Source organism: Camellia sinensis, chromosome 8, assembly GCF_055761805.1.
Source record: "Camellia sinensis isolate YWXY chromosome 8, ASM5576180v1, whole genome shotgun sequence".
In the NCBI taxonomy this organism is placed as follows: domain Eukaryota; kingdom Viridiplantae; phylum Streptophyta; class Magnoliopsida; order Ericales; family Theaceae; genus Camellia; species Camellia sinensis.
In genome coordinates this window covers 186120569-186130996 of record NC_138968.1, presented here as the reverse complement: position 1 = coordinate 186130996, position 10428 = coordinate 186120569, and the positions used below count along the sequence as shown (strand labels likewise).

General features: G+C 33.4%; 1 protein-coding gene across 1 annotated transcript; it reads right to left on the bottom strand.

Moving 5' to 3' along the window:
* Positions 1-1040: 1040 nt before the first annotated feature.
* On the bottom strand, positions 1041-5157 carry LOC114312976 (calcium/calmodulin-regulated receptor-like kinase 1). Its single transcript, XM_028259286.2, has 8 exons — positions 4838-5157; positions 3415-3788; positions 2879-3032; positions 2609-2735; positions 2330-2415; positions 2158-2229; positions 1729-1932; positions 1041-1576 (listed from the first exon to the last, which is right to left on the bottom strand). Exons 2-8 carry the CDS (start codon positions 3732-3734, stop codon positions 1250-1252), a joined length of 1290 nt encoding a protein of 429 aa, XP_028115087.1. The 5' UTR covers positions 3735-3788; positions 4838-5157; the 3' UTR covers positions 1041-1249.
* Positions 5158-10428: the final 5271 nt, after the last annotated feature.

Here is a 10428-nt window from a genome sequence, read left to right as displayed (position 1 = left end):
CTTCTCAACTCTAATTTCTGGCAGTGTTCGATGTCTGATGGTGGCGAAGTTGGGCAGGAATGACAAGAACGACGTCATTGGGGACGGTGGACTTTCAAACAGATCTTACTTTCTAGACCACATCTTTGAAAAGATTGGTAGTTTTCCTTGAATCATAACTTCTTCTTCTTCTTCTTCTTCTTTTCTTCCTTTTTCTTTTTTTTTTTTTTTTTTTTTTTTTTTTTTTTAAGATTTGTTTTTTGTTTTTTGTTTGAGATGCCCCTTTGGTATCTTGTTTATGTAATGTCATCGTTTATTAATATAATTTTTTCCATGTTCTCCAAAAAAAAAAACAAAAAAAAAAAAACAAGCCAAGTTTAAGTTCAAACTTGAGCTTGAAAAAAAAATTAAACTAAAATTAATTTACTTATTAAGATAACATATATATATATATATATATGTATGAGCAAAAGATATAAAAATACTTACATTAATAATAAATTTCACCAATCAAATATATAAGTTTACATAAACACCAAATACAAATAAAAAAATAATCAAACTTAAAAATCAAACTCAAAAACCTTCATTTAATAAACAAATCAAACTTAAATGAATTTTAAACGAGTGGAACTCGAATTATTCATAAATAATTTGATTCGTTTGTAATCCCAAGACTACCTAATTTTTTTTCCTCTAGTGGGACTCGACTCTTTAACATACACTTCATCCTGACTTGATACATACTGTAATACACACTTCGATACGCTAAATTAGCAAACACTCGCTTCTCACAGCCAAACGATTCTTCTCTTTCTCTTACAAGATGCTTTTTTTCCTCCTCTTTTTGGCTATTTTCCTACTGAAATTTGGACTTAACAAAAGTAGCAGAACAAAAAACAGTAAAGTAGATCAGGCAAGTTTGGCAATATGCTATTTTAGTTAAAAAGTCAAAAAATCGCTAACAAAAAATAAACTCTCTTCTTTACATTTTTGTATATCTTTTCGAAAAAAATTAAAAAGACAATTAAAATAGTTAGTTCCCAAAACAACCAGAAATATGAGGAGAGTGAAGTGGCAATGAAAATGCATTATGTTACATGGGAATTACAAGCAAGGGGCTAAATTGAATCCTAATTTCATTGACAAGAACTCAGTAATCAATCACGATGACTGCTTTGCTTCTGATTCCTATAAATAACAAATATATTACAAAACAAAATGAAAAAACCCAATGAAACAAATGAACAAAACGAGAAAAAACTGTCATTTAAACTTCACAAGTATCAGCTGTGCTATCCAAGGACTCCACTTGCTGGTGTTCAGACATTGGACTCCGGTGATATGGTTGGTCCACATCGACAGTAACCTCATCTGTCATGGCAGATAAGGAATGCTGGTGATGTTTTCCATTGCGTCGCAATTTTGAGAGCACTTGCACAATGTCCCTCATGGAAGGCCGTTTTCTTGGTGCACGGTTGACACATTTGTATGCAAGAGCTGCCACATCATTGAGTTCTTGCACATCGAATTTTCCATCAAGACGAGAATCCACAATTTCTTCCCACCCAACTTTCCCCTCGGTGTTCATTGCTGCCTATCCATCATGATAAACACATTAAATAAAAAATGCTATACAAAATTGATATACATTAAATTAAAAATGCTACACAAAAAAAACATTTTCTTAAGTTACTTTGTACTTTCATTTGATTAATTTCAATAGAGAGAAAGGGAGAGAGAGCATACGAGTTCAACATACTCCATCAAACCCTGTTGAGGATTTCTGCCTGCAATGAGTTCAAAGAGTAACACTCCAAAGCTATAGACATCACTTTTTTTAGTGAATGCCCTCGTTGATATATATTCAGGATCAAGATATCCAAAAGTTCCCCGTATATTGGATGCATGTTTGTTAACCATCTCTTCCCTAGAAAGCCCAAAATCAGCTACCTGCTTGAACCAGCATAATATGCATTCAATTGTAAAAAAGCCCACACCTTTATACATGACAACTAAATATAGCTTCTTTCTTCAAACCCCCCCTCCCCCTTTTCAGCATGTGATAATAGATATTACTCACATATGCCAAAATGGCCAGAAAAAGGAGCTTTTGAGAATTGTTCCTTTTTTTTCTTGAGAGGCATGAAGAATTAACGGTCAACAGAAGAGACATACCCTGGCTCGCATGGACTGATCCAACAGAATGTTGGAAGATTTTATATCCCGATGTATCACAGGAGGAACTGCCTGAAGTAAATAAGGAAAATAGCAGCAGGAAAATCATATGACCATAACGCACCAGTGAATGCATGTAAAACACAGGAGCACAGTGAAATTTAAAGCTTACCCCATCATGAAGATATTCCAAGCCCCTTGCTACCTCTAGAGCTATTTGAACCCTCAAACCCCAGCTCAAAGGTTCATAATTTTCATCTGAATATCCGAAGATTGAATATTAGAAAAATTATGTTATCATTTCTTGAAAAAGCAGAATTAGATTGATGTTAATTTATATTCAGTTTGTTATATCGGCAAAAGAATGCACATTAAACCATTTATCTCTGCTGCTTGCAACCAAAGTACATTTTTCATAAGCTTCTATAGATACAGTTCATTGCCAACTTACTATACAAATGGGAGGCCAGACTGCCTTTACTCATGTAGACATAGATAAGCATATGCTGGCCCTTTTCTGCACAATATCCCACCAAGTTCACAAGGTTCCTGTGATGCAACCTTCCCAATAACATAACCTGATAACAAATAAAAATAGATAAAAGCTTAAGATTGGAGAAAAATTACTATTTAACTCCAAAATATGTCCATCTGAACATGTTATATATGGTAATTTGTTTTGAACATGACATGTTTGAAAAATTAATAAATAACCCCTAACCTCTGTTTGGAACTCTCTTTCCCCTTGCTTGGAATCAGTTGCAAGCACCTTCACAGCAACTGTCTCACCAGTTGACATCTGCGCTTTATAAACAGGACCAAATGCCCCTTGACCTATCAATGTGGTAAAATTACAGGTTGCTTTTTGGAGGTCCCTGGTTGATTATCAAGAGAAACAAGATTAAGAAAGAAAAAGGGAAGATGCTTAACAGGACTACACATGGAAGCAAAAGAACTAAATAAAAAGAAAAGGAAAACAAAAAAACTACATGGTGCAATATAGTTGTTTTTAATGATCAGTCAAAGTAAGTGTAACTTTTATTAAAATAATCTTCCACTATAATTTTAAGACTACAAGTGGAAAAAAAAACAAGAAAAACTCAACGGGCATCAAACTCAAATATATACTGTGCTGCAGAAATCAAATTTGGCATCAACATGATTTTCATCACAAAAATCCATCCATCATAGAACAAACTTTGACGTGACATCAAGTATTAAGGTATACTAGTCTAATAGCGTCTACAAATAACATACTTGTAAGGGTACTCGAGTATTCCAGATGCAGAAACCAGATTAGCCCTTTTAAGTCCTCCAACTCCAAGCCACAAAGACATGCCATTCTGCACAGATGTTCTCGGTGATTCTGTACCAACAGAAGAATCTGATAATACTATACAAGAATCAGCACCGTTAGTACGAATGGGGATAGTTGCCGCCCTCCGAGAACTGCTATTCCCTATCTGTGAATGTCTCCTATGGTACCTAACGCAAAACAGTGCAAATATAGCCAAAAGCACACCAATTACCACCCCTATGGAGATCCCAATGATCAGCCCAGATGATTCTCCTTTCATCTCCTTGTTTGAGCTTCACTATTTGCTATTCAAGAATCCAGTCCATCTACAAACCTGAAAATGATTAAACAATCATTAATGAAAACTGAACAAATAGGTTTCATTCCCCACCCCCCAAGTGATTATCAAATCATGAAACAATTTTTTTTACCCTTTTTGGGTGGCCAAACTTAGGTTTTATTTACCAAAAGGGCAATGGCATACATCTGTTGGAAGATATGCCCAGGCCTAGAGGCATCCTTCCAATACAACACACAACCCCTAGAGCTGAGCAACTCTAAACATTAAATCTTCCTAACTAAAAGACTATAACAAGAAGTCCACCTAAATACAAACCCAATCTACACACTCCTGAACTTGATAGTTGAGAAGTAATGACGTTGAAAATTCAGAAGTACACAACAATTAAGCCCAACATATTAACAAAAAATTGAAGAAAACTGTACATTCCAATAAGTAAAGTGTTCTTACAGAACTCATTATGCAACATCACACGGTATAGAGACAGTAAACTTAAAAAATCCAAAAATTGACTTCATTTTGTCCAATAATCAGTTTCTCCAGATGAACAAAGAAGTGTTTCCATAAATTAGTGAACACAAGTTGAAGTTTTCAAAATCTAACAACAAAATTTATTAATTTGTTAAAAAAAGAAAAATTAAAATAACATCTGCTTTGCCTGTAGGATTCACAATAGTAGAAGCAGTATGAAAGCGAGTAAGAGAAGAAATTCATGCATGCAAATCATACATTAATCTCTCAATTTTCTATCGATTCAACAGTTCGAGACGAAAACGACAGGATCAGAAGCTTGAAAATTCAGTCGACGATTAATCAATTTACGCTTTGTTTGGTTGATGATAAACTGAAGCATGAAGCTAAAAAAACATAATTCTCACACAAAATGAGTCTAAAACAACTATGTCCGGCCTTAATTGAAGTGAGAACTTTCAGTTCTCTGACCAGTCCAACAATTTTCTCAGCGACCAAACAAAGAGTTCACAAAACCAGAAACTAATCAAATTTAAAGCCAAAAGCATGTCCGAAAAGCAAAATGAGAAACACATTGATACAAACAAATAGAGAGATTTCATCAATATTACCAGTTGATTGTGAGAAAAAGAAATAAACTGAAAGTGTTGCGCGAAAACAGATTCGAAGAAACAGAATCAAGCAGAGGAATCAGAGGAGCAGAGTTCGGAGAGGGTTCGGTACACGATCTGTTTTTGGGAGAGTGCCAAGAAAACTCGAAAAACGAAAAGTTCACTCAAATACATTATACGGAATTAAAAAGAAAAGTATGCTATTAGCTGTTGTATTTTTTCAAATTCCTTGAGTCGCCGTTTGGGCCATAAAAAAACCCGCCTTTGGGCGAGAGAATTTTACATACCAAAAGTATCCCTTTTCTAAGACAAAAAGAAACATGTTGCTAGATTTGATTTGGGTATGTATATTGTAAAAATTACTAGTAATTCGAATTTAAATTTAGCTAAATCATTTGACTTTGTGTATTTTGATCGACTGTTCAGATGATCAATCGAACGATCAATGCAACACTTTTATATCACGGTTGTCACTCTTGGTCACCGTGGCGGTCACCGTTTATTACCGAACGACAGGCTGGACAATCGACAAGTCAAAATTCAGACGATTCGGACAAATCAAAATTGAATGATATAGCATTGCTCATATATATTGAGTCAATCTTTGAAATTTTCATGAAGGGATTTTTTTTTTTCTTCCCTAATTTGAATTGAAGGATGACATAAAATGGTGACTAGTTTTGAGATCCTGACCATTTTCATGACTTTAATTTTAAAGTGATAAAAAGTTGATTGTTTAATTGTATAGTTTAATTGTTTAAATTTTAAAATGACTTTGTTATTTATCAAATCAGGTTTTATTGATTGTTGATTGGGATGGATAGTGTTTAATTAGACAATTTGAATTCAAATCATAAATTTTAAAAACTAAATAAATGAAATTGATAGTTTAGAGATTGCATGAAGAAAAAAAATGACAATAATTAAGCAAATAAAAGTGAAATTAACCCTTCAATAATTTATTAGTTAAGTTTTCAAATTTAATGAATCAAATGAAAAAATGTACTAATGGAATTTAAGAAAGAGATTGATAATATAATTATAAAAATTGAAAATAGAAGGACTAAAATAGTTTGTATTTTAACTTAGCATGATTACTTACCTAGGAAAAAAAAAAATCTATGAACACAGAAACGTTCATAGAACTCAATATATAGATCGATATGGCTTTTGAAAGTAGACCCAATAATAAATCCTGAATTTTTTTATATTTTTAATTGTATGTATTTTGTGTCTAGTTATGTAATCAGTTATCATATTATTAGGAGAATGTTTTTATTTTTATTTTTATTTTTATATAGAAAGTACAATATATTTTGGTGGAAGCATTAAAGGACCACATTTTAATAAGCGACTGGGCACCAAAAAATTGAATGGCCACGCAGAATTTGTAGGTGGGATGTTTAATAACTGAGACTGAACTAAAGTCCTATCTGCTTGCAATTCAAGAGTGATAATTAAAGCAATTAGGTCCCCCAAACGCATTACTTACTCTGATGATTTTAGTTGAAGTAATGGTTGTTGATTTTAGCAGTTAACAGGTGTGAAAAAAATGACAATGGTAGTAATCAACTGTCAACCTAACCCACCAAATATAAAGAAACAACAACATAAACAAAAACCTGAATATTTTTTGAAGAAAATGAAAGCTAGCCCCCACCACCATGAATCCATGATCATGTAATCATATAGTAATTGATCAAGTTTTGGACATTTGGAGACATTGTGTATTTTTATTATTGTTTTGTATTAGTCGTAGAGCATCTCCAATACACTAGGCATATAATACTTGTTAGTTAAAATGTCTAGTGTGATTTACTTTTTTCAATTCCAACGCACTAGGCATATGATTAGGCATTTTGGCTCAACTCATATTCACTAGCTACATGTAGCTAGCCTTCAACGCTAGGCAAAATGTATTCAATCATTAGGATCATTTCCCTCCATCTTTGTTGTTGACGTGGCATTCTATAAAATTAATAGTATTTGGATTAATAGCTAAAATAAAGAGTATGATTGGAGTAAAAACATAAAACAGTTGATAGGCAAAATAAAATATATACTTTATAGTAATATTTAAATAGGTAAAATGCCTACTATCATTGGAGATGCTCTAACAATGGGTAGTACATCAAGTTGCATGAAGGTCACCTAAATTGTCTCAACCCATAAATTGGCCATAAGTTCCATTTATAAAATAAATAAATAAAATAATCAAGATTCATATGGAAGGTCTCCTTATAGGTACATCTACTATTTTCAAGCTGTAATGGGTTTTAAATACGAAAAAGTTTGAGAACTCAAATAAAATCATTTAGATTTTTTTGGATGGCTAATTGTGTGGTGGAAATTAAAATTTCTGTAATATAAGATCTATATGTGGGATAAATATGAATCACTAGATAATAATTCTGAATAATTTTTAAATAATTTAATCTAAATTCGTAGTATTGCTATTTAAATAATATACATGCGCTCTAATACAAGTTGTGACAACTGTACAATTATGAACACAAATTTAATGTTCAAAACATGTCCCTCCACATGCATTTTATTTTGTGGGGTGCAACTTGAGTACATAACATAAGTTCTTGAATTATATGAAAAAAAATTCATCTATATGTGTCTTTTGCAAGTTGAATGGCGAAGATCACGAGCCTCTCAGTAAAACAATAAAACAATGGACATGACACTATGTTGTTGTTTACTTCTTGCTATTGTGCATATTATTTGAAAGGAAATAAATGCAACCATTAATTACAAATAATTATCTAAATGCTAGAACTATTATTTTAGAAAAATATCTTTACTAATATAAATGTGAGCAGATGATTTGGTGTCTAATAGTGTGGTGACTTCTCATTCTGTCATATGTTAAATTTTTCTATCTTAAAATAAAAAATATTATTCAAAGACATGAGTAAGATTTAAACTCAAGACCTTGGGTTTTATTAAGGACATTCATACTATTTAAACAACATACATATTATGATATTAATTTCTTTATTATTTATTTTTATACTTACTTATCTAAATTGCACACACATTACGTGTACCGCCCACTAATATGTATATATATATATATAGTGACTGTTAGATCCGTGATGTACCTCTTTAAAAATATGCAAAATAGTCCGTCTAATAAATAGTTGCAGCATGAATAAAGATTGTTGAATGTCATTTTTAAGAAATAACTACGTGCTTATAAACCCGTGTGAATGAAGAATACTGAATTTGATTGGTACCTTACCCTTACATCAATGCTTTTTCTTTCTTTTAGTTTTGGCTAATCATAAAAATATAATCTTGTAATTTGTTTCATTGTGTCTTTTTATGTAGGGATGACTTACTCTAGATGAACCCAACGCTGACTAAATTTTTAATATGAGAAAATAGTTAAACTTCACCATTAACGTACGATAGGCTTCACATGCATGGACATATTATAAGATATTTTGAACAATTAATTAAATTAGATGCATAATCCCAAGGTTTGGTTCACAGCTTTATATATCGTACGCTTGAACCACAATCACAGAATCACAGAACGTGTGAGATAAAGTCTAAAAATTCTGTTATGTATATGTTAGTACTATTGACAACTCATTGTACAGAGGATATGGCCCATATGGGTAGTTAAGATGTGTGCCTCCTGCGGACATGGTGGAGGCCATGACTAAGTTCAAAAACAAAAAATAAAAAATAAATTAATGAAATAATATATACAAAAGGTGTGCGTACCGGATTCCGCACTAGATGAAAGTAGATCGGGGCCCCGCACTCGGTTGGACTGTCCAGGGACTGGGGTTGTAACGCCCTCAAAATAACACATTAAACCCGACAATACAGACATGCATTGGTGATAAAGATAAACATTCTTCTATTCATGAGAGTAGTCCTTTACAAAAGTATTACATGTTAATCAACAAAAGCAAATGCCCTACGGGCTTACAGCTTTCCAAGTTAACACTTGGTTACAACAAAATAGTGCTAACTCATTTACACATTAAGCCCTTGGCTTGAATATACATGTAATACATCAAGGAATAAAACAACAAAAGTCCGCCTGCCTCTAGCCTCCCAAGCTACGTCCTTGGAGGTGGCATGCTACCTGTATCTGAAAATGATATTCCCATATAGGGTGAGCCACAGCCCAGTAGAAATATACTAAACCAAATATGAACAATGACTAAAAGATTAGCAGTTGATAGATGGCCAACACTGATACTTTCCTTTATCACACTATACATTTTCATGACATACAAGCCATATTACCATTCATTTTCCAATTCCTATCAAATTCTCAATTTATAACCATGGCTCAGAACCTGGCCAAACAACTCATATGAGACAGTAACTCATATCAAGCACCTCCCATTACATAACAGATAAGCGTACAAGCTATATCACATACTAACAGATAAGCATACAAGCTATATCATCACTTCCACAGATATGCATATGAACACTATCACATTTTCAATGACAAGCATATGAGCTCTGTCAACACATTACTAGATAAGCATATGAGCTCTATCTACGGAGTCCATCCCCTATCTCCTCCCAACAATATCCGGTTTAGAGGTCCATCCCCTATCTTCCCCTAAACCGCAGAGTACATCCCCTATCTCCTCTAACACAACACAATGCATATAAACAATAATTATACACATCATCAACCAATACATAACAGATAATGTATTCATTCAACCGTCATACTCAATGACACATTCCGGTGATTAGTTTTAGTTTGCCTAATCATCATGCATTGTCTACAACAACCAAGACTATCCTCCACCGATAACCCAAAGCAGTTATTTCTATACAGAAAATAAATGCAACAAATGGATATAAAATCGACATTTCCAACTAGGTGAGTGACATAAAACCCAACTACACCCTTTAATCCCATGTATTCCCAATCTCAACATTTCCAATTCAATTCCTCATTTCTCACAATTAATTTTACAAATTAATTAACCAATGTAATTAGGGAATTTTCCATAATTAACATTTCAACCCTTAGGTTCCATTTTCATTAATGTTTTAACATTAATTCCACTTTTCCATGCCAAACATGCATCTAGGCTTTTATATAGTTAAAATCCCAACTTTGTAAATTTGCACAAAAGTCTCAAACTTTCACAAATTTACCAAACTGACTCCAACATCTCAAACTACTAAAATTTAAAGACAAAACCCATAGTAAGGAGTAGGCTATCCCTACCTCCAAAGATAACTCCCAACCGAGAAGACGAAGAAAACAGAAGTGCTCCAAACCACAAACTTTTCGGATCAAAAGGTAGCCCTCGACGATCAACAACTCTTTTGTAAAGGCCAAAGGTGAGCAAATCACTCCTACTAGATCAATACCTAGAGAGAAGGTAGAGTCCTAGAGTGAGAAGCTCAACAATGGGGTTTTTGGAAAAGTAAGAGAGAGAAGAGAAATGGAAAAAGTGATTTGAAAAGTCAAAACACGGAGCTTTAACCCAGTCGCCCCGCTCGAGCGTCACTCACAGACTCCCGCTCGAGCGTCAACAATCCCGCTCGAGCGGCGAATACACACTTCCAGAACTTTTACAGAACCAGAT